The sequence below is a fragment of the Molossus molossus genome, unplaced genomic scaffold, assembly GCF_014108415.1.
Source record: "Molossus molossus isolate mMolMol1 unplaced genomic scaffold, mMolMol1.p scaffold_m16_p_9, whole genome shotgun sequence".
NCBI lineage: Eukaryota > Metazoa > Chordata > Mammalia > Chiroptera > Molossidae > Molossus > Molossus molossus.
The window spans coordinates 60,443,268-60,467,617 of NW_023425403.1; the positions used below are offsets into that span (position 1 = coordinate 60,443,268).

Below are 24,350 nucleotides of genomic sequence, written 5' to 3' on the forward strand. Positions count from 1 at the left end.
TCAATCAACATGCTGCACCACATAAACAAAATAAAGGATAAAAATTATGTGATCATATCAACAGACACAGAAAAAGCACTGGACAAAAGCCAGCATTCATTTATGATAGAAACTCTCAGCCAAGTGGGAACAGAGGGAACATACCTCAACATAATAAAAGACACTGTTGTGACACCATATATGACAACCCCACTGCTAACATCATACTCAACAAGGAAAAACTAAAAGAGTTTAGTTTGCAACAACTGTTGAGTTGCAGAGATGGGGGGACTCCCATCTGCTGTTTATTCTTTTCGTTTCCACCACAGTTCAGGAGTGTGTTTCCTACATTCCCTGCTTTATTTGAGCCTCATAAAAAGCCCACTGAAATACAGACCCCATTTTACAGAAGAGAAAACTGAAGGTCAGAGAGAAACATGTCTAAGATCACATTCTGATGAAAGTAGAACCAGAATGTGGTTCAACTCTGTTCAACACAAAGCCTTGGACTCTTATGTTATAAACTTCCTAGGAGGGGTGAGAAGGATGTAAAGGGAAAAATAATGCCACATGATGTAGAAATCAGGAACACTGTTCGTGCCTACATGAGGACAGCTTAGAGAAGACAGAATGACAGCAGGGGCAAAAAGAATTATGACAACACCCAGGGCTAGGTTTTCAGTCTCCTATCTTTGGGGGTCAATGTTTACTGTTCAAGGAATCTGGATGGTCTCAGGTTTTCAGAAATAACTTAGGAAGACAATGGTCTCCCCACCCCAGGCGTGGTTCTTTAGAAAGCCGACTCCCTTGTCCATGGAGTCCCTGACTTCCTGTTTCCAGTCACTGCATTCGCAGACTGCCTCAGGTCTGTGTAGAGTAAAAGTGTGTGGATTCTGCATCACTGGCTTTAACGTGTCCTTGTGTGCTTTTCCCAAGATGAAATTCTAGTCCAAGAGATACTGAATCCAAATAAATCATCCAGGGCTGAAACGTCCAGGACAGCAGCAACGATATCAACAACAATACCCAAGAGAAAAGGCAAGTATACATTTTTAACCCTATAATTGCATGTATTCCTAGGGTATTACATGCACAATCCCATTGTTAGCATTTTTAAGGCCAGCTACTTCTGGGGCAAAAGCAAAGGGAGATGTGGAAGAAGCAGCTGTCCCAAACCATTTCTATAAACTGCCAGAGACTAGGGAGGTCAAACCTAGACCAGCAGAAACAAGTTCCCTTCATTCTGAGGTGATCTCTGGGGTGCATGTGCAAGCCGCTGGGGTTCAGCTACAGTAGAAACATGGGGTACAGAAAAATAGAGACTTTCCATAAACCAGCACACGTGATGCTCGCCAAGCTTCTGAGAGAGCAGGGCAGCCACCATGAACCCATTCCACAGATCAAACTAAGGTCTGAAAAAGGACATGCCCAAGACCACATTGCTAGTAGTGAATAAAAGCAGAGAATGTGCTTTTCCAAAATGCAGCTTCATTATTCAAAAGTGAGTATAAATAAATAAAGTAGCACTCTGAGAGCCAAGACAGAATATTTGGCTGACACTTGCTGAGGGGGAAGCTAGAGATCAGAAATCTACACTCAGTGCATAAAAATGCATAAAGCAGCAGGGAAGTTCAGCATTTTCTTGAAATTTTACATTCAAATGTAAATTCCAAGTCCTTGGATTAGCTCACCCAACATCTGCCGAGACCCAAACTGCTGGGTTCAAGGCGGTCAGATGATGCCTGACTCTGTTTACATATTAACTTTCCAACACACATTTCCAATGGAACTTGGAAACTCTATTAGCATTCCACTCTAATATTTTAAAATAAAATATAGACCAAAGTGTTGTTAAGTGTGTAATCAGGAAAACATTTCTTCATTTTTTCCATGTTCTTCGAAGATATCGACTCTGATGGGAATCAAATTGATTCTGAGGGTTATCATGAACTGTCAGAAAATCAACAAATCTCTCTTGTCAATGAGGAGAAAACACACAATAATGGTAAATGCAACCTGATAATTCCTTTGTCTGAGTTCGGAGCTTAGTGGGGAGCACAGAGGAACCAGATACATGCACATGGAGACAGCTCCTGATGGAGCATGTAAAGAGTGGAGAGATCGAGACTGCTTCACCAGGTTAGGCCGATTTCTCATCTCTTTCAGGGCCCAGGAACCACCAGCCTCCCACCCCTACCCCTGGGTCTGACCCTAGAACACTAGGCCTAGAGGAGCTGGCAGGAATGTTGTCCCTGCAGACAGGTGGATGGCAGAAGGGTAAGGAAGGTGCTGTCACACTGCCCATGCCCTCCCAAACTTTCAGTTAAGTCTCTGCTCCTCTCCTGGGGTGGACAGGATGGTGAGAGTCCAGAATGTACCCTCAGAATATTCCCAGGAGTGGAGAAAATGCTCCCCTCCAATAGATGATTTGCTGCAATGAAAACCAGTGTCATTGTTTTCTTATCCAAATTATCCCAGATTTGCCTTGGGAGACCCTTCCATTTTGTTCCTCTGTCCTTTTAACATGTCCCATCCTTTCTGAGCACATCCTTATTTTCTGGCACCACAAGATGTTCTACGGCCTCTTGTATTTTTCCTGTTTCAGTCTTGGAATCTGGTTTCTTTTATTGGAGAACTGAACTTAGAAATCAAGAACTGGGTGCTGGGTAAATTCCGTAGAATGGCATTGCTTCCAGGCTCTCCCAGCAGACCAAGCTGGAAATACATGAACACAGAGAGACACACACAGATGTGCATACACAGACAGACACATACAGGCATACACAGATGCACACACACAGGCATACACAGATATGTGCACACAGGGACACAAATGCACACAGACACACACAGATGCATACACAGACACATCTATATTGAATTCTCTGCCTCTCTCCCTCCCTCCCTCCTTCCTTCATGTAAAATCACTTGATGCCTCTGATTCCACTCCAGCAGCACAGGGTTCTCTCAGGGTTCCTTCTGTTCCTTCTTTGTTAGAAACCTGGCTTCCATTTTCCACAACATATTTAAGCATTTGCTTAGTCCTCAAGTTTTAGAATTGTTATTTCACACCCCCAAGAAAATCAAATTTACCAGCAAGAGAATAATATTTGTGAATAGTTTTTTGTGGGTTTTTTTGTTTCGTTTGTTTGTTTGGTTGGTTGGTTGGTTGGTTGGCCTCTAGTCTCACAGTCTGTAGTAACATGCTGTTTTCCAAAGTTACGTAGAGTAGTTCTTTCCTTCCTCGCCCGTTTGTTGTGTGTTACTCATTTCTGATAGAGTCAAGTTTGTTTGTCACTGATTGCATCCCTTTTTGGTTCCCTCATCTTGTTGATTTTAAAGGCTGATTAATATTTGACTATATAAAGCATTATCATGGTGTCAAAAGTCCTAACTATAGAAAAAGGTATATATAGAAACATACCACTCACCCTCATCCCACCAATTCCATAGGTGATCTATCTCATTCATCCTGTTTTATCCTTCCTGTATTTCCATTTGCACAGATGAGGAGATATATGCATATCTGTATATCCCTACTTTATTACATGAGGGGTAAACACCTTTCACTCTTTTCATTTAACATTTTAAAGTGGAAATCACTCAATGTCAGCTAATAGAGATCCTCCTCTATGTTTTACAGCTGCAGAGCACTCCACAGTGCTAATGAAGCATAGAGCCCCTATTGTCAGTGTATGCTCTTTCCACATATTTTCAATCTTCTGCAATTACAAATAATGCTTCAATAAACAGCCTGGTGCAGAGCCCAGAGCTGAGACAGGAGAGAGGTGAGAGGTGAACTTAAATGAGAGGGGTAAGGTCATGACCTGTGGACCGTACTGAGTATTTTGGACTCTATTCTAAAGGCAACCAGAAGTCTGCATAGGCTTTTAAACAGAGAAAAAATAAGATTAGATCAGAAATGGGCAACTTGTACCCTGCCTATCACACAATTACTATATGGGGAATAAATGAGACCAAAGATAGTCTTCCAGGTAAACCATAAAGCAAGAGACCGGTATAATCACTAAGTAAACTCCCAAGAGTCATGAGACAGCATTTATAAATTCCCCATTCTTCGGTAATAAGGTTCAAGAATGTTCATTCAGGCCATTTCAAAGAGTCTGTCCCTGGAAATGTCAAATGTGCTGGTGTTCTCCATGCTGGATTTTGGTGTGCCATCTCACTGTCATTACTCATGTTCCAGGAACATGCAAGCAGCATTCAAACCAATGCCCTGATTCATCTTGGCTCTTCCAAAGGTGTCTTAGCATAGTCTCTGCTCATCAAAGGAAATGTGACTGCATCATAATAACAATGCTTTGCACTTACCCAGCACATTGCTCAGGGGTGCCTCAAAGCATCTTGCAAACAGTTAGTCTAGTGACTGCAGGGGAGTCTCAGGCCTCTCAGCACCAAGGGGTCTGGGTAGAGCAATGGGAAGGAAGTGCAAGGCCTACCTCCAGCCCAGCTCTCAGACACGGTGGCTGGTGGGAGGGATATGCAGGAGAGTGAAGCCTCTTGTCACTCGGGGGAAGCATTCACATATGCAAATAAATAAATAAATGGCCTGGTGCATATGTATTTTGTTATAGATGGCGGAAATGGACCTCCAGGGTAGTCTTAGAATCAGAATGACTGGGTCAAAAAATAACTGACTATATAGTTTTAACACAGCCAAACCTTGGTTCTTGAATGTCTCCCATCTCAAACAATTCAGTTCTTGATCAAGTTGTTCACGGAAAAAATGTCTTGGTTGTCAAACAAAACTTTGGTTCTTGACCAACAATCCTTTTACGCTGACACCTGGATGATCATTCACGAATTTCTCGGGTGACAAAGGAGAAAATGCTCAAGAATGAGTCAGCTTACTGCTAAATCTTGCATTGTTAACATCTCAGGAAATTGTGCTGCGAATATGTTCATGTTTTTTTGCTTTTGTTGCTGCTCATTATTAAATACAGTAAGTCCTAAGAAGGTTATTGACAAAGCAAACTGAAAAGGAAAGTTGTGAGAACAACAGTAGAGCTTAGACATGCACTGCATATAAGAAAGGTTAAAACGGAATCATTTGGGGGTCTGGAATGGATTAAGTCAATTTCCATTATTTCTAATGGGAAAAAAATGATTCTGTTTTTGAACAAATCACTTCTCAAACAGCCTTCTGGAATGAATTGAGTTTGAGAACCGAGGTCCCACTCTAGTCATATGGGGCCTGACTCCATAATTGCATTACTTTCCAAAACACATTTTCCAATAAAACTCAAGAATGATATTAGCATTTGAACCTAATCTTTTAAAATGAAGTATGGGCCAAAATGTTCATACGTGTGTAATCAAGATTATGTCTCTCCTTTTCTCCCCATGTTTTTCATCAAAGTATCCAGTGCTAATGATAGTTACCAAGTCAGTGGTCCTGAGGAGTATGGTGAGTCACACCTCTCTTCCAGCAGAGAGGACAGAATTTTCCATAATAGTAAATGCCAAGTGGTGATTAGTCCTGCCTGCATTCCGCAGGAAGTGGGGGAGAGCGGGCATGAGAGTCTTCCCTACAGCCTCCCCAATGGTGTGTTGTATACTGTTAACCTTTCACCAATCTTGTAGGTGAGGAGCAATATTTCGGTGTTCTTTTAATTTGCAGTTTTTTTCATTATGAGTTTGACTATCTCATATGTTTAATGGCTTTTTATATCACTTTTGTTGATTTACTTATGTTCATTTTTATATCATTTTTGTGAATATTCCGTTCATGACATTTTTTTTTCCACTAGGATTTTGGTCTTTTATTTTCAATGTCGAGTTCTTTATATTTTAAGATATTAACCTTTGTCTGAGATGTATGTGACAAATATTGTTTTGAGTTTGTCAGTTGTCTTTTGACTATGTGACTGATTTTTTCGTGCAGAAGATTTCAATTTTTGTGTAGTCCAAATTATCCATCTTTAATTATCTTTAGCTTTTGAGCTATAGCTACAAAGTTTCCCTTCACTGCTGCTAAAGAGCATTTTGCTGTTTCCTCTACTGCTTACATGACTTCATTTGTTCTGTAACATGTAGCTCTCTCAAATATTTGGCGTTACCTTAGAGTATGGTGCAGGTATGTTTCTAACTTTATCTTTTCTTTTTTCTTTATTGATTTTTAGAGAGAGAGGAAGGGAAAGGGAGTGAAAGAAGCATCAATGAGAGAGGATATCAATTGGCTGCCTCTTGCATGCTCCCCACTGGGGATTTGGCCCAAAACCTGGGCATGTGTCTGACCGGGAATCAAACCGGCTATCTCTTGGTACGTGGATCGACGCTCAACTACTGAGCCACACAAACCAGGCTAACTTTATCTTTTTACACATGGCTACCCACTCATCTCAGTACCATTTGTTTAAAAAGTCCATTTTTGCCCCCATGATATGTAATACCACATTTATTTCTACTAAATGTCTATATGAATGGATATCTCTTCTGAGATATGCATCCTATCCTACTGGTCTGTCTATTAACGTGTCAGCCCCACTTTGTTTCACTTAAAGTGTATTTTAATCTCTGGGAGGCCAGTAACCCTTTTAGTTTTTCTTTTTTAGTGCATTTCTGATTATTTTTGCATGTTTTTGCCAACATTGTCTAAGTTCTGTTTTTCAACTTACATTTTTATTGGGATTGCATTATATTTCCAAAATAACTTAGGAAGAGTGGTTATCTTCATGATATTGAATTGTTCTGACCAAGAAGAGATGATGTCTTTCCATTTGTTCAAGTCTATTTTCATGTTTTGGAAGATAATTTAAATTTTTTTCTTGTTGTATATTTTATATTGTTTATTCTTAAGTATTCAATCTTGTGTGTTGCTATTATAGATGGGATTGTCTCTATTATTATATATTTTAACTGATTTTTATTTGTGTATATGAATGCTACTGATTTCTGTAGGTTAATATTTTATTCTGCTATCTTATAGAATACTTGTATTGCTTGAGTTTGTTTTTATCATTGATTTTATAGGTTTTCCAGATATACTATATTATCATCTAAAAATAGAATTTTAATTTTCTTGCCAATGTTTATATATCTCATAAATTATTTATTATCTAATTGCAGTGGCTAATATAGTTAGGATAATAATATTTAATAGTAGTAGAGTTTGTGGGCATCATTACCTTGCTCATGATTTTAGCAGAAATGCTTCTAGTGTTTAGCCAATAAGTAAGATTCTGGCTATAGGTATATGTATTTTCACATGTAAAGAAAGTATCCGTAAATTCTTCTACATCTTGTCAAAGTCCTTTTCATCATTTTTGGAGATAAACATTTTTTGAGGTCTATAAATATGATGTATCAGGATTTTCTAATATTGAACCAACCTTGCATTTTCACCAGTTGGTCATGGGTTTTGTTTTTTTTTTAAATGGTACAGTATTGGATTCTGCTTGTTAATATTTTATTTATAATTTTTGTACCCAAATACACAAATCACATTAGTCTGTAGTTTTTTGTACAATCTTAATTCAGTTGAAGTATCAGTGTTATACTGACTTTATAATATAGAATTAAATTTTTTTTCCTTCCTTTTTGATTCTCTTAGAAAATTTATAGAGCATTGGAACCATCTGGTCTTTTCAGATTTGTTAGCAATGCCCTGTTAATTATCTCATCCTGCTGTTTTTCCCTTGGGCTACTTCCTCAGAACTTTCTTTTTTTCCCAGGAAAAGTGATTAATTTCAGCTTTCTTAATCAAATGGGACCAAGTTTAGCAATCTACATTTCCTAGAAAATTATCTATTACTTATGTGTTTTCAAATGTATTTGCATAGAAGTCTTCAAATTATCTTGTGATTTAAAAAATACTATTTGTTTTCATTGCTATTTCCTTCTTCTAATTTCTTATTTTGTAAATTCATACTTTTCCCCCCTTGTTGATCAGGTAAACTAGTTCATAAATTTTTTCCAAAATCCAGAGTTTTAATAAATTAATTAACTCCACTGTATTTTCATCCTATACCTCTTTATTTTGTTTTTATCATCAATATTTCCTTCTTTATGCTTTCTTATAGTTCACTTTGTTGCCCTTTTTTTAGGTTTTATTTATTTATTTATTTTTAATCCTCACCCGAGGACATTTTTCCATTTTTTGTACAGACAGAGCGGGAGGGAGAGAGAGGAAGAGAGAGAGAAACATCGATGTGAAAGGGACACATCGAGTGGCTGCCACCCGCACGACCAACCAGGGCCGGGGACAAACTGCTACCGAAGTACGTGCCCTTAGCGGGAACCGATCCCGGGTCTCTCCGGACCGCAGGCTGACGCTCTAACCGCAGAGCCAAACCGGCCAGGGCCTTTTTTTAGGTTTTAGAACTGAGCAATTTAAAAATTTTTTTTTATTTTGCCAGTAAGTGTTTAGTGCTCTGCTCCTTTAAACATATTCCATAGATTTTTATACGTGGTGTTTTAATTAACATTATTTTTCATAAATTCTATAGTTTTAGTTTGTACTTCCTTTTTATCCAAAAATTGTCTAATAAAATGTTTTCTTAAAAGGTAGGGCCTTGCCCTGGCCGGTTTGGCTCAGCGGTTGGAGCGTCGGCCTGCGGTACAGAGAGACCCGGGTTCGGTTCCCGCTAAGGGCACGTACCTCAGTTGCAGTTTGTCCCCGGCCCTGGTTGGTTGTGCGGGTGGCAGCCACTCGATGTGTCCCTTCACATCGATGTTTCTCTCTCTTTCTCTTGCTCTCTCTCCCTCTCGCTCTATCTGAACAAAAAATGGAAAAATGTCCTCGGGTGAGGGTAAAAAAAAAAAAAAGGTAGGGCCTTTTCTCTTTGTTTCTGTTAATTTCTAGTTTTATTGTACTGTGATCAGCGAGTACTGTTTTAATAGTTAGACTTTGAAATTGACTTACATTTTCTTTTGACCTAATATATAATCAATTATGTAGATATTCCATGAGCATTTGAGAAAAAGATGTATTCTCTACTATCAAGATATAAAGGGTACTTAGTGTATATTTATAGTATCTATCTTATTAATTATGTTGTTTAGGTCTCCTCTCTCCTTACTTATATCTTATCCCCTTAATCTTTTATGAGAACAGTGTACAAAAGTTTCCTATTGTAAATGTGTTTCTGTGTATGTGTTCTTGCATTATCTGCAGTCTTTGCTTCATAAGTTTGGTTCTTGTGCTATTTCCTGCTTAGATTTTCATGATTGTTATATTTTCATTGTAAACTCTAGCTTTTAGTATTAAAAAGAGCAATTCTTTGTCATGTTTAATGCTTTGGGGTTTGAATTTTACTTTCTCTGATAAGAGGATCACTGCTTTCTTATTATTTCAATTTACTAACATATTTTTGTCTATTTCTTTCTTTTTAATCATTCAACACTCCTTTAAGTATAATTTAATGGATAAGTTAAGCCTATTTACATACTGATGTGACTGACATTTGTTAGAAAAATGTGAGAGTTACACATTGATAGAAGTTTATTGAAAGTTCATCAGTGATGTAATGCTAGAGGAATGGAAAACTGAAATGTAAGAAGCAATAGTGAACCAAAAAAATCCTGATAACTCTGGGGGTAAATCCAAACAACAACAACAGTGAAGTAATTTCTACCTCACTGCGATTCATTCAACATACCATGCGTGCTGGCTTGCCTCTCATTTCAAACAGGTGTTTCTGTGTGCTGGCCAATCGTCTGGGCAACTTAAATGTCTGCACGCAGAGGAGTTGGTGGAAAATTCTCCCCTCATGGCCACTGCCACCATTTTGATATTAGTGTAACAATATTGTTCATTACACTAATATAATGTTTTCTATGTCCTAATCAGGCATCGATTCCCTCTCTTTCTTCTCTGTGACAGTCTATTTTGGTTTGCGATGCACCCAGGATGGTAGAATACCAGAGCCAGGAGAGATCTACATGGTTTCGAGAATGAGCGAGTTGCCAGAGGTGGCACGCAGAGTTGATGGATAGCTAGGAACACTGTGTTAGAGGTTTGGCCCTTTTAATGAAAAGAACACTGCATCATGATGTCCCAACCCGCCCCCCAGGGGGAAGGCTCAAAGAAACAGAGTCTGAGCCTTGAGAAAGGCATCCCTGGGGGAGGGGGGGGGCTTATCTGCAATGACTGCTCTGTTTCCTCTTCCTTCCTCCTACAGCCTGAGTCAGACCGTTTAATTTTTAGAAAAATCTAAATAGAAGTGTTAAGACAGATCCCAATTTAGCTTGGTTCCTAAAAATTAAGGGAAAGAGGTAAGGTGGAGCTGGCGGGGGCTTTGGTTTCCTGAGGGAAATGCGCTGTTCGTGCTGTTTCAGCGCCCACCACGCTGGGTAGCAAGAGTCCCTTGGCACGTCCACTGTCACCCGCAGTAGAATGTGGTCTCCTGAGGGGAACACTGTGTCCTCCGTGCCACCCAGCATTCTGTACAGAGCAGGTGTCTGTTGACTGAATAAATGAATGAAAGAGTGGGTGAATGAATAAATGAAGTGTCACAACTAAAGGCGAACATGAAACCTTGGCGTTCATTTGAAGAACTGGCCAAGATGTTTCTGTGGAAATGTGTGGAGAAAACTTAGATTCATTAACACGGAGAAAAGGCCAAATTCCATAATAACCTACTACCTTTACAAGCAACTCAAATGCAACTTGACAGTGTTGCTCTATGTCACAAAAGGTGTTGGGTTCCACACCTCACCCACAGGTGCTCAGAATCTTGTCAGGGGAACAGGCCAGGAAAATATTATACTAGAAAGAGATGTGTGATCATGGAGAAATTCAACTAGAAAAACAGTTGAAGAAAATATAAAGACATGTTTTCTCCATGTCCACTGAAAGCAAATGACAAACATAAACTCTGACAAAAACAGAGACGATCAGACAGTATGTCTACAGCCAGAGAGAAACCGGTCCTCTTCCTGGGATAGGACACCAGCTGGCTTCCCCTCAGCCTGGCCTGGTTAGTTAGACACTTTCAAAGGAAGGAGGGGCTCCCTCAAGCCAGTGGCTTTCACACTGTGGGTGGCTACCCGTGAATGAATCATAAATCAAGATACTGAATCGGCACTAACATTTGAAACAGAAGAAGAGTAAAATAGAGTGCACATGTTGACGAAACTTGGGTTGAGAGAGAGGAACTTGGTCATGATATAATGCAATCGCACTCCCACGAGTGGGAAAGGGCGATGAAGCTGCCACTTCAGGTGACGTACTCGCCGCCTCGGGAAATCTCTGAGGTCAGGGGGACTCAGTTCGCTGCATTTCGCTTGTATACACAGTGGGTCTCCTCACTGCACTGGGGCTGAAGCTGGGCTGACTTCTGGGGGTACACCCAGCAGTGTTCTTCCTACGGAGAGGCTCTCTTCCTGGTCAGGGCTCCCAAGGGACTGTTAGCTTTCAGCAAAACTGGGACCCGTCACCTGCAGTAGGAGTTCACCCATCTGCGTTTGTTTCCTGGGGCTGCCACTGCCAAGGACTCAGCCTGGGCAGCTTTGACACCCGGAATGGATGGTCTCAGCTCTGGAGGCACAAGTCCGAGGGGAAGGTGTCAATGGGTTTGTTCCTGCAAGGCTGTGAGGGAGACTCTGTTCCATGCTGTCCTGGCCTCTAAGGCTTCCCCACCATCTCGGACGTTCCTCGGCTTGTAGATGCATCATCAGGTCTCTGTCCCTGTCACCATACGGTGTTCTCCCTGTGTGTATCTGTCTCTGTTTCTATTTCCCCATTTAATAAGGATGCCAGTCATATTGGTTACCACCAACCTACTCCAATGTGACCTCATCTTAAGTAGTCACATCTGCAATGACTCTATTTCCAAATTAGGTAGCATTCTGAGGTAGTAAGGGTCAGGACTGCAACATGAACTTTGGTGACCCATAATACCATTTGCCTGCAAAGACCTTCGAACCAGCACCTGGGAAATAGTCGGGAGCTTCCCCAATTACTGCCTTTTTTTAAATCCTCACCCAAGGATATGTTTGGGGGTTGAGGGGAAGAGAAACATCAATGTGAAAGAGAACCATTGCCCTGGCCAGTTTGGCTCAGCAGTTAGAGCGTCGGCCTGCAGTCCAGAGAGACCCGGGTTCAGTTCCCCTTAAGGGCATGTACCTCGGTTGCAGTTTGTCCCCAGCCCCGGTTGAGGTCGTGCGGGTGGCAGCCACTCAATGTGTCCCTTTCACGTTGATGTTTCTCTCTCTCTCTTCCTCTCCCTCTCACTCTATCTGAACAAAAAATGTCCTTGGGTGAGGATTAAATAAATAAATAAATAAATAAATAAATAAATAAATAAGAACCATTGATTGGTTGCCTCCTGTACAAACCCCAACTGGCACCGAATCCACAACCTAGGTATGTGCCCTTATTGTGAATCAAACCTGAGGCCCTTACTGGTACATGGGATGGTGCTCCAACCAACTGAGCCACCAGGCCAGGGCTTGACTGCATTTAAAAATAAAATAAAGTAAATACTTTGCCATTTTATTTTATTTTTTTTGTTGTTAATCTTCACCCAAGGATATTTTTTCCATTGACTTTTAGAGAGAGTAAAAGGGAGGGAGGGAAGGAGAGAGAGAGACATCAATTGGTTGCCTCCCAAATGTGCCCAGACTGAGCCCCAACGAACCTGAAACCCTGGTACATGCCTCTTGACCAAGAATCAAACCTGCAACCCTTCGGTACGAGGGCTGATGCTCTAACCACTGAGCAAATGAGTCAGGGCTGCCCTTTTATTTTAATTAAGAAATAGAGTGAGGCTCAGTGCAGCCTTATCTTTCCTGTGTTATTTCCTCTTGTGCTCAGATGTGGCCCCTGACACCCGGACTCTGGATGATGAGGGTGGTGCCCACATTTTTGAGGAGGCTGGGTGCGTGGTTCCCATGGTGGTGTCAGCGGCGGCTGCCACAGGAAAGACCCACCTAGTTGGTCAGAAGTTTGTTTTTGAGTGATCAGTGTCCAGAGCCCTTTAGAATACCAGATCCATCACACACGCATTTCTTGGAATAGGCTGTGGTCTGGTAGAGAAAGTGACATTTCAGACTCTTCTCACTTCTGAGCCAAGATTGATGCCTGTCGGCTTTGTCAGGTCGCTTCTACGCTGTAACGCCAGGAGCGTTCCATTTGCTGATCGTGGGCTGAAAGGCTGAAAGTGGGGTTTTTGTTTTTTGTTTTTGCCTTGAACCTGATTGTTCCAGACAGGAAAATGTATATAGAATTCATCTGGCACATTATTGCAAGTAATAGTAGTAATAATCATAATGATACTAATGCTGCAGCAATGCACCTTTTAGTACTTTATATTAAGAGAAATAACCCTAACCCCCCCAAATCCAGGGATCCCTGTGATGGCCCCTGGGCCACAGGGGGATGAGGATGGTAATAACGGACTAGTTGCCTGACACTGTCACAGGCTACAAATTATACTATCTTCCCAACAAACTCACGAGACAGGCGCTGTGTTTGCTTTTTAGAGAACAGGAGGTTGTTTAAGGAACAGGCTGGGTTAGAGCTCCGGCCACTAGGTCAGGCATCACTGCACTGTCTTCTCAGTTCTTCATGTCGCCAAAGACAAAACCACCTCTGCTGAGTGCTCTTGGGTAGTTAGTTTTCCCGACTTTCTCTTCCCTTCCAGGAGATTGCCTCAATGTTCAGTGCTAAGGACAAAATGGACTTCTCCTCCTTCATCATCCAAGACCACCAAAGTTTGCAGTGATTTGTCTAAACTAGGTTCGAAGTCAACCCCATATCCTTTGTAGACAAATGATCACCTTTAGAAGAGAGTCCTCCTCTTTGTCTCTGGCCAATAGTGGTATTGGGGATTTAAGAGTCTCATAATTGGAAGATATGAGTAGATTATAACATCTCTTTGAGGACCAATGTATTACGTTGAAGCATTAAAAATTACTGTGCAGTTCAAAATGGTCCAGTACCCACTACTTCATTGGTCTAACACAGTCCCTGGAACCTTTGTCGGGGCCCCTACCCCAAAGAACAGCTGACACACCCCTCAGGAAGGGTGTCCCCCTCTCTTCTCTCCAGCCACAGTCCTCACACAACACCCCAGCTCTGCTGGGATCAGAGACAGACCCTCTGTCGCCACAGGCAGAGCCTTTCCTTTGCTGAATGATCGTCCTTGGAATTCTAACCTTCTCCCCTAATGGACGCACAAACGCCCAGCACAGGCTGGCTCCTAACAGTTGGTTTGTGATCATTTATTCCATAAGCAAGAAATCCCGAGTGTTTTGGACTCATTGTTCAGGGCTCCATTGAGCTCTCCACCTCTGACTTCCCCAATGATGTAAAAGTCCAGACATACCTTGGAATTATAAGGCAAAGAGGTTTTAAAGTAGGGGGCCAAAGAATTAATTTTTTCTTTCTTTATTGATTTTAGAGAGAGAGGAAGGGAGAAGAAGAGAGATAGAAACATTGATGAGAGAGAACACTGATCGGCTGCCTCCCACATGCCCACCAAATGGGGATTTGGTCCACAACCTGGGCATGTGCCCTGACTGGGAATCGAACCAGCGACCTCTTGGTGCATGGGTCGACACTCAACAACTGAGCCACACCGGCCGGGCAAGGAATTAGTCTTTAATGTGAAATTCCAGCCACAGCAGGAGAACCTCTTGGAAACTCACTCACACTACTTTCTAGGCTGGAACAGTTCTCTTACACTACTAAGTGGCATGATGCCCCTGACCATGTAATACCGCCTTTTTCTGACACTTGATCGTTTTTGGCTGGATCTTCACTCAGCTTCTTAATGATATCTGGGAAACAGTGTAGGGTAAAAACTAAGATCCTGTCAAACCCTGGCTTTATCTCTTGCTAGCTGTGTGATCTTGGTTAAGTTACTTCACCTCTCTGAACCTCTGTTTCACTGTCTGTAAGCTGGGGATAATAGCACCTTAACATAGAGGGTTATTATGAGGGTTAAACAATTTGTGCTAATAGGTAAAGAACTTGGGGCAGAGCCTGATTTATGAGATGTATTAGCTATCAGTACTAGATTTTTGTTTTTTTATAAAAGGTTTTTTATAATTTACATACAGTGAAATTCAGCCTTTTTAGTGTACAGTTCTGCAAGGTTTGACAAATGCATAGATTCATGCTACTAGCACCACAAACAAGATATAGAACAGGTCCCCAAAATACCATGCCTCTGTGTAGTCAATTCTTCCCACAATCCCCAGTTCTAAAATTACTGACCTGTTTCTGGTCCCTACAATTTTGCTTTTTCCAGAATGTTATGTACATGGTACTGTCTACTATATGGACTTTTGAGTTTGCTTTCCTCAATTAGCACAATGCATTTGAGATTTTTTCGTGTTGTTGTGTCTGACAGTAGTTCATATCCATGTGTTGCTGAGTAGTATTCCATTGTAACCAGTTTATTCATTCACCAGTTGAATGACATCTGACTTGTTTCCAGGTTTGAAAATTATAAATAAAGCCACCATAAATATTTGCATACAAGTTTTTGGATGAATATGAATTTTTATTTTGGCCGAATGAACGCCATTCGGCTCAACTCGGCTCATCTCGGAAGTTCGAGTTCCAAATATTTGTTCGGATTCCGAGACAAAAGTTTCCCGAATCTCCTGGTCGAATACCGATTTGGTCGAAAACCGAGGCGTTCGAGAACCGAGGTATCACTGTATTTAGATAAATAGCTAGAGGTATATAACTATGTTTTACTTTATAAGAAACTGTCAAATACATTTTTGTATGCCCACTAACAGAATTCAAGTTGGTCTGGGTCCTCCTCAAAACTTGATATTTTCTTCTAATTTTTTAAGCCATTCTAATAGGTGTGCAATAATATCGTATTATAGTATTAATTTGCATTTTCATGATGACTAATAATGTCATCTTTTGGTGTGTTTATTTGCCATCTGTGTATCTTCTTTAGTCAAGTGTCTGTTCAAACACTTTGCCCACTTGTTATTAGTTTTCTTATTATTGAGTTTTGAGAGATATTTAATATATTCTGGGTATAAGTCCTTTATCAGGCATGTTATTGGAAAATATTTTCCACCAGTCTATAGCTTGCTTTTTCATTTGCATAACAGTGTCTTTCTAAGATCAGAAATTCTTAATATTGATCAAGTCCAATTCATCAACTTCCATTTTATGGATCATGCTTTTGGTATCAAATATAAGAAATCTTTGACTAATTCAAAGTCACAGATTTTTTTATGGTTTTTTAATTAGTTTTAAAGTTGTAGGTTTTACATTTAGGACTATGATCTATTTTGAGCTTATTTGTGTATATGGTATAAGGTATTGATTGTTTTGTTTGGGTTTGATTTCTTACGTATTGATGTCCAGCTATTTCAAAACATTCTGTTGGAAAAAACTCAGCTTTCTCTGTTGAATTGCTTTTGCACCTATGTTGACAATCAGTTGATCTGGACTCTTTATTTTGTTCCATTGATGTAAGATTTATTCTTTTTCAGATATCAGTGTTTTGGTAACTGTGTGTTGATAACAAGATTTAGAATCAGGTAGTATGACTCCTCCCACCCAGATGGTTCTTGATTTTCAAATTTGTTTTGGCTATTCTGCTTCCTTTGCCTTCCCATATAAATTTAAGAAACAACTTGTTCATCTCTACCAAAAATTTTGACGGAATTTTGATTGGGATTTCTATGAATCTGTAGATCAATTTGGCAGGAACCGACACCTCAACAATATTCAGTCTTCCAGTCTGTGAATGGCTCCATTTATTGATTTCTCTCATCAGTGTTTCATAGTGTGCAACGTAAAGACCTTGCTGCCTGCTGTCTGATGTAAAGGAAATCATTGTTTCCTATGTTTTTTCTATTATTTTAACTAACTTGGGAGGATAACCTGGTCCTTGTTGGTTCATTTTGTCCAGACACAAAAGTTCAGATATTAGACTTTTATTCAGTTGGTACCATTGAGATTTTGTTGCTATAAAACCTCTGCATTTCAGTCCTGGAAGCAGCTTCAGGGTGGCCTGGAATGAGCAGGGGCCAGAGAGTATAACCCTGTAGTTCTCTCCCGGCTGGGCCACATATCACCTCAGTGACCTTAGGCAAGTGCTCCTTTGCCTCCCTGGGTCTCATCTATAAGTAGAAAGTAAACATTACCTATAAGCTGCATCAAGTGCATTGATGGTCATATGGAACCACATCTACATAGGGACCATGTAACATGATACGTGCTTCCTGGAAACTCCCAGTGGCTAAACATCATACTCCACAAATAAGGAAACTTAAGATGCAAATTGTTTATATTTACTGATGAATTATATGTTTCTATAAATCAATTATTTGATTTATCTGCCCGAATGATCTACCAAAATTTTCTAAGCAATGTCCTCTAAAAAATATAAACGTGGCTCGGTGAAAATAGGATGTTGGCAACAATCTTGATGGTATAGTGTATACTGAAAGAACACAAGAATTGGGTAACAATTGTGGCCTCTAGGAGGCAACTGGAAATGAGGGGTCAGCTATTGGAGACAGCTTTACTTTTCACAGATGGACTTTGTTTTCAATTTTAAAATTATACTATGGGCTTCTAATACTTTTTTTTTTTAATCTTTATTGTTGAATGTATTACAGATGATCCTCATTTTTCCCCCATTGACCCCCCTCCTCCCCACTCCCGCCCTCTCCTGCCTTTTCCCACACTATTGTCTGTTTCCATTGGTTATGCATATAAGTTCTTTGGTTTATTTCTTCCCACTCCCCCAACTCCTTTCCCTTTGAGGTTTGTCAGTCTAGCAATGAATTTGTACTTCTTAATCCCTTCACCTTTTTCGCCCATTCCCCCAAACCCCCTTCCTTCTGGCAACCAACAAAATATTTTCTGTATCTGTGAGAATGTTTCTGTTCTGCCCATTCATTTTGTTTGTAGATTCCATTGTTGATAGATATGTATTCATTGCCATTTTGTTTGTTCATATATTTTATCTTTTTCTTCAAAAAGACCCTTCATCATTTCATATAATAATAGTTTGGTGGTGATGAACTCCTTTAACTTTTTCTTGTCTGGGAAACTTTTTATATGGCCATCAATTCTGAATGACAGCTTTGCAGGACAGAGTAATCTTGGTCGTAGGTTCTTGCTTTTCATCACTCTGAATATTTCTTGCCATTCCTTTCTGGCCTGCAAAGTTTCTTTTGAGAAATCAGCTGACAGTTTTATGGGAGCACCTTTGTAGGTAACTAACTACTTTTCTCTTGCTGCTTTTAAGATTCTCTTTTTGTCTTGAACCTTTTGCATTTTGATGATGATGCGTCTTGGTGTGGGCTTCTTGGGGTTCATCTTGTTTGGGACTCTTTGTGCTCCCTGGACTTGTATGTCTGTTTCCTTCACCAAGTTAGGGAAGTTTCCTGCCATTATTGTTTCAAATAGGTTTTCCATTTCTTGTTCTCACTCTTCTCCTTCTGGCACCCCTAAGATGTTGGCATGCTTGAAGTTGTCCCAGAGGCTCCTTACACTATCCTCATTTTTTTGGATTCTTTTTTCTTTTTGCTGTTCTGATTGGGCGTTTTTTGCTTCTTTATAATCCAAATCAATGGTTTCCTTCTTGGATTTACCTACTCTACTATTGAATCTGTGTAAATTATTCTTTATTTCAGTTAATGCCTCCTTGAATTCTGACTGTGCATCCATCATTTCTGACTGGTCCTTTTTTATGCTCTTGAGGCCCTCACTAAGTTCACCGAGGTTCTCACTAAGTTCACTGAGCATCCTTATAAGCAGTATTTTGAACTCAGTATCTGTTAGGTTGCTTATCTCCATTTCGTTCAGTTCTTTTCTTGGGGTTTTGTTCTGTTCTTTCACTTGGGACCTGTTTCTTTGTCTCCTCATTTTGGCTGCCTCCCTGTGTTTGTTTCTGTGTATTACTTAACGAGCGGTATGGGGCTAGCTGAGACCAGATGCTGCTTGTTTGAAAAAATTTAGGAAAACTCGAGGCAGGATCCAAGACAGGCAATCTCATGGTAAAGCAAGTGGCAACAGCTTGGGTGGGCCTGAAAGTTGGGTGGGGTGGGGCCTCAGGGAGTCAGCAGGGTGGGGCTACCAGTGTGAGCCACGTTGCTGGAGTCCCAGATATGGTGACTCTCTGCCGCCCCAGGGAAGGGCTCACCAAAGGAACAAAGGCCTCTGACAGCATGTTTGTCTCGGAGAAAGCCCCCTCTCCAGCCCTCGCTCCAGTGCCAAACAGCTCAGTTCTTCCCTGTATGTCTCTGGTGCCCCTCAAGCTGCCTCTTCTCCAAGCTTAGAGGGAGTAAGTCCCATAAGTTTGTGTGTGTGCCCTTTAAGGAGCTGCCTGGGGCTCCAGCTGCGTCAGCTTCTCTGAGCCTCCGTTCCCACTGGTTTTTCCAGCCAGAAGTTATGGGGATTCTCTTCCTGGCGCTGGAACCCTGAGCGGGGCATCTGGAATGGGGCAGGAACCCCTCAGTTTTCAGGGAGGACCTTCCCAGTCAAGGTTTCCTCCTGATTTTTATCCACCACACGTGGGTGTGGGACCAGCCCGTCCGCCTCTGCCCCTCCTACCAGTCTCGATGCAGCTGCTGCTTTAATTCCGTAGTTGTAGGACTTCCATTCAGCTTGATTTCAGGAGGTTTTGAATGAAGGTTGTTCTGTAGTTTAGTTGTAACTTTGATGTGGTTGTGGGAGGACAAGATACCACATTTACCTATGCCCTCTAATACTTTTTAAAAATATAAAATTGATACCTTTAAATAAGTTAGATTAATATTTTAAAAGACTGAAGCAATGGATAAAAAAGCTGTGGTACATATACACAATGGAGTACTATGCAGCTGTAAGAAAGAAAGATCTCTTATCCTTTGAGATGACACGGAGGGACCTGGAAAGTATTATCCTAAGCGAAACAAGCCAAGCAGAGAAGGCCAAATATCACATGATCTCACTTATTTGTGGAATATAATGAACATAATAGTCTGAGTAATGGGGTAGTCCCAGAGACATGGAAGTGAGTTACAGACTGACAATCCCCAGAAGAGGGGGTGGTGAGGGAGAGATAAACCACAGAGCTTATATGCATGTGTGCATGAACAATCGACATGGACAACAAAGCTGGGGACAGGGTGGGAAGGAGGGGGGAATCACTGGGGGAAAAAGGAGAAACATCTGTAACAAAAATAAATTAATTAAAATAAATAAATAAAAGCCTGAAGCAGCCTGAAGGAAATTGTATCTGCAAACGCCTTCCCCTTCTTGTTGCTGAAATAGCAAACTTCCTCTGTGTGCTTCCCAGCATATCTGAAAAGTCCTCTGTGTCTGTAACCCTATTGCTGAGATCTTGACTGTGCCTAAATTCTAGTTTAAGATTTTGCGCTGTGTTAAAATCTAAGTGTCTCGTGAGGCATATGTAATTTAATGCCATAATCATTCATTTCCTATTGACATTAGCTTTAATAAAAGATTCATTCACTCACTCAATATCTATTGAGCCCCTAAGTGCTGACAGGTGAACAGGGGTTGTTCTAGTCCAAGAACCCACAGACCAATAGAAGACCCAACGAGTTATTTTTCACGTGTACAACAAATATAAATGTGCTAAACTTAAAGGTATTTCTTCAGGGTTCCAAGTTGTCCTCCGATGGAGTTCTGGGAAAACTGGAAGGAGCTGGGTCTTCTTGATCCCCTTTGAGAGCAGGAGGGTAGGGAGGCAGAAGGATGAGAATGCGCTGCGGGCACCGTGAGGGTCGTACCCAGAGAAGGAGTGACTCTGACTATGACATGAGCCCACCGCCACCCTGACTCCGCCAGCCTGGCGTCGGCCTGGGGCAGGCCAGGTGCAAGCCCCACTCTGCCCCTCTTCCCTGGCAGCAGGACCGGTTCCTCACCATTATTGACAGAAAGGGCTTGACAGGAGGCAGGAGGGGAAATGACCCACTTTGAAGAGTGAAGTGTCGTGTGAGATGTGTCCAGGTGCAGGGACAGGGTCTAAACAATCAGGAAGAACCAGTGCCCACCACGAGGAACGAGGGGCCCCTCCTACACCTGACTGACAAAGGGTTCCGCGCTGGTGTATCCTCGGAGTGTAGAGAGAGTGTGAGTGTGTACGTCTCCACCCAGGCCATAGCACAGGCCACACGTTCTTGGCTCTGGACTCAGGAAGGCAAGGATGTTCTGAGGGCCTCACCTGAGGCTGTGCGACCATCACATACTCTGTGAACAGGATGCTGCATCCTCAGAAGTTGAAAAGAAAAAAACGTTTGAATTATGCCTTAATTATTTACCAAATCCTGATCACTGTACTTATCTTTTTCCCCCACAGAAAAAAATAACTCAAAAATTAATCACCATGAACATTTATCAATTCTGGACAAAATCCTCAAAAAAATTGGAAAATTTTCAGGTAAACTGGAACAATAGATAAGTGGCTCCTGGTTCTGGGATTATTATCCTGGTATGAAGAGAAGTAAAACCTCTACTCAGAAGACGCATGTGCCTTGTGAACAGCTCTCTGAAAGAGCAGGTGACTCAGTCCCGGGGTAGACCAGCTGGGAGCGCCACAGGAGGTTCCTGGTGGTTGTCAATGTGGGGACACCTGGCCCAACAGTCCAGATTCAAGGAGTCATGGCCACGTTTGGGGGTATCCTCTCTTTCTCAGCCAAATTGAGCAAGAGGTTGTCCCTCTTTCCCAGTAAGAACTGGGACAGGTGGGGCTGCTGTCACACACACACGACAGCGGTTGCTGCCCTTGTGACCAGACCCAGGAAGGCCCCAAACCACCTGTCAGACCTGCCCCTTACTGCAGACGACCTCCCACCTGGGGCTGATTCTCATATCCGTGGGGTCCCCTTACCTCCTGCCCTTCCCACTGCCTTTTCTGGTATGACTTTCTAACTGCTGAAGGTCCACGCATTTCCCCTGTGGCTTCTGCCCCTGGGGCTTCTTTTTTTATTATTGATTTTAGAGAGAACGGAAGGAAGAGAGAGAGAGAGAGATAGAAACATTGATGAGAGAGAACATTGATTGGCCACCTCCTGCATTTCCCCTGTGGCTTCTGCCCCTGGCTCTACGCTTCTCCCTGTAACTTTCCAGAACATCTGTGAGCCTTTTCTCCAGGCCAGTCCTCCTCCCGTCCTCTCGGCCTCTCTGAGTTAGACTCTGTGGTCACATTGACAGTTCAATACCTCCAGCATTCTACATCCCACTCATCTGTCCACACACCCTAAGGCGGCATTGGTTCTGGGGACACATCACACCGTTACTTTCAAGCTAATGTTATTGAAAACGTCTAAGGATTTGGTAAATGTGCTCTTGCTAAGCCACATGCAGTTGGCTTTTGTAGATCCAAGTGCAGGACCAAACATTTAAGCTTGGTCACCTTAATTGTTTTTTTTAACTATTGAACTTTTTATTATTGATTTTAGAGAGAAAGGAAGGAAGAGGGAGAGAGAGAGATAGAAGCATTGATGAGCGAGAACATTGATTGGCCACCTCCTGCATGCCCCCCACGGGGGATTGGGCCCACAACCTGGGCATGTACTCTGACCGGGAATTGAACCAGCGACCTCTTGGGGCATGGGTCGACGCTCAACCACTGAGCCAGACCAGCCAGGCATCAACCTTTAATGTTTACTGAGCACCTACCATGCACCAGGCACTGTTCTCAGTTCTCGGGATTCATCACCATAGACACAGAGACCCCTGCCCTCGTGGAGCTTACATTACAAGGGAGGGTCATCTGTGTCTCATTGTTCCAGCCTGTTGGGAAACTCCTGGGTCCTGACTCTTCCAATCAGCTGCTCCTCCAAACCCCTGATCATCTTCAATGAGGCAAGCCTGCCATCTTGTCCTTTAAATGCCAATGAGGATGGAGTCTCAGGCACATACTAGACACCTGTCAGTTGTACAGGTTGTCATCAGGCACAGGCAAGGAGCTGCTCTGAAGTAGGATGCTCCCCATCTCAGACTTTGCAGGGCCAGAGCCAGCCCTGGGGCCACAAAATCTCAGGCCCCAAGGTCTGCACCCCCTCCCACAGTAGGACCAGTTTAACACAAGCAGAGGTAGAAAGGGAAGGTAGTGGTGGCTCAACCTGCTGCAGACTTACCAACTGTACTGTCATCCAGCCAATTTCTGCTGCTCTGATGCAGATTTCAAGGGAGACTATGCCGAATACCCAGGTGCCTGGGATTGAGTGTCCTGACATGAGAACAATAAATCATCCTGTAGTCCAAATGACTAAAGACAGGGGCCTCACCATTTGCTCCTGTAAGTTACCCCAGCACCTACATATTTGAGGACAGACAACAGAAGCTCCTTGAATGGCAGTGAGGTGTATAGGGCTTGGGGCAATGCTTGGACAGAAAAGGGGAGAAGGGGACCACCCAATGCCACCAAGTTCAGAGAAGCCCCAACCTGGGTTTTGAGGCAGAACACATTGGAAATGAGACACAGAATGAAACAGACTAACTGGGGCAAGCAGGTTACAGCCTGGCCCGCCAGATTCTCCTCTCTGTCTTCTCTCTTCCCACCTTTCTGCTGGCTCCTCCTCCATCTGGGCCTCTCCCTCCCGCAGGGACCTCCAGTTCTTTCTTCTCCACCTCACTCACTGCCAACCTCCCTAGACCCACACTTCCACTTTTCCCTCCATGTCATAACACCTATGTTTGTGTTGACCGCTGTGATGTTTTTGTATTGCATCTGTAACATCCTCTGAGCATCTCCAAGGTGTTGTCTGCCCCTTAACTGGGGAATGTTCCCAACTGGCTTCTTCCCCCCACCCAGGACTTTCTCTTCTCACCATCTCCTTCCAGTTCACGCAACACCAGGGATGCTTGAAGATGGTTTCAGGCTTCTCTAGTCTCTACAGTATGGGATGCCCACCAGAAGAGCTGACATGCATGCTCACGGAATGAGTCGAACACCTCAAATTTCTCAAAATTCTTTCTCCAAACAGGAAATCTTTCCCGTAAATTGAAGAAGACGAAGGAGGCTCGAAGAGCAGAGAGTGGTCAGCACGACCATAAACTCCGAGAGATCTCCGTAAAGCAAGAAATTCTGACTGAATGAGAACATAACCATCCACCCATTATTAGGAATAAAGAACATATGTATACACATATGTATGTATTGTTAACCATTCAGGAGAAGGAACATTCTTTTATCCATGTATTCCCAAGTAGAGTTCATTTATTTCAACATTAGGATATGTAGCTTTCTTTTCATTTGTGTGTTGTTGTTTTTGTTTAGTTTTTTAACAAAAAGGAAAACAAGAAACAAAAAATGTATTGAGTCTGAAAAGAAGAGCAACGAAAAGTTCTTCTATTTTAACAGGATAAGGTTTAAGGAAACGTATCCCCAGATATTCTGAGAATTCTGTCCACGAAAGCCTGATAGTCCGCTTCCCCCTGCTGCTGCTGCATCTCAAAGTAC

General features: G+C 42.1%; 1 protein-coding gene across 1 annotated transcript in view; it reads left to right on the forward strand.

Annotated features, from left to right (window-relative positions):
* Window positions 1-23,987, forward strand: part of LOC118622391 (sperm acrosome-associated protein 7-like) — a 37,610-nt gene extending 13,623 nt beyond the window's left edge. The window contains exons 3-7 of the mRNA XM_036249797.1: window positions 916-1,017; window positions 2,146-2,256; window positions 5,360-5,407; window positions 21,243-21,323; window positions 23,875-23,987. Coding sequence (XP_036105690.1) covers window positions 916-1,017; window positions 2,146-2,256; window positions 5,360-5,407; window positions 21,243-21,323; window positions 23,875-23,987 — 455 coding nt within the window. The remainder of the gene's footprint in view (window positions 1-915; window positions 1,018-2,145; window positions 2,257-5,359; window positions 5,408-21,242; window positions 21,324-23,874) is intronic.
* Window positions 23,988-24,350: the final 363 nt, after the last annotated feature.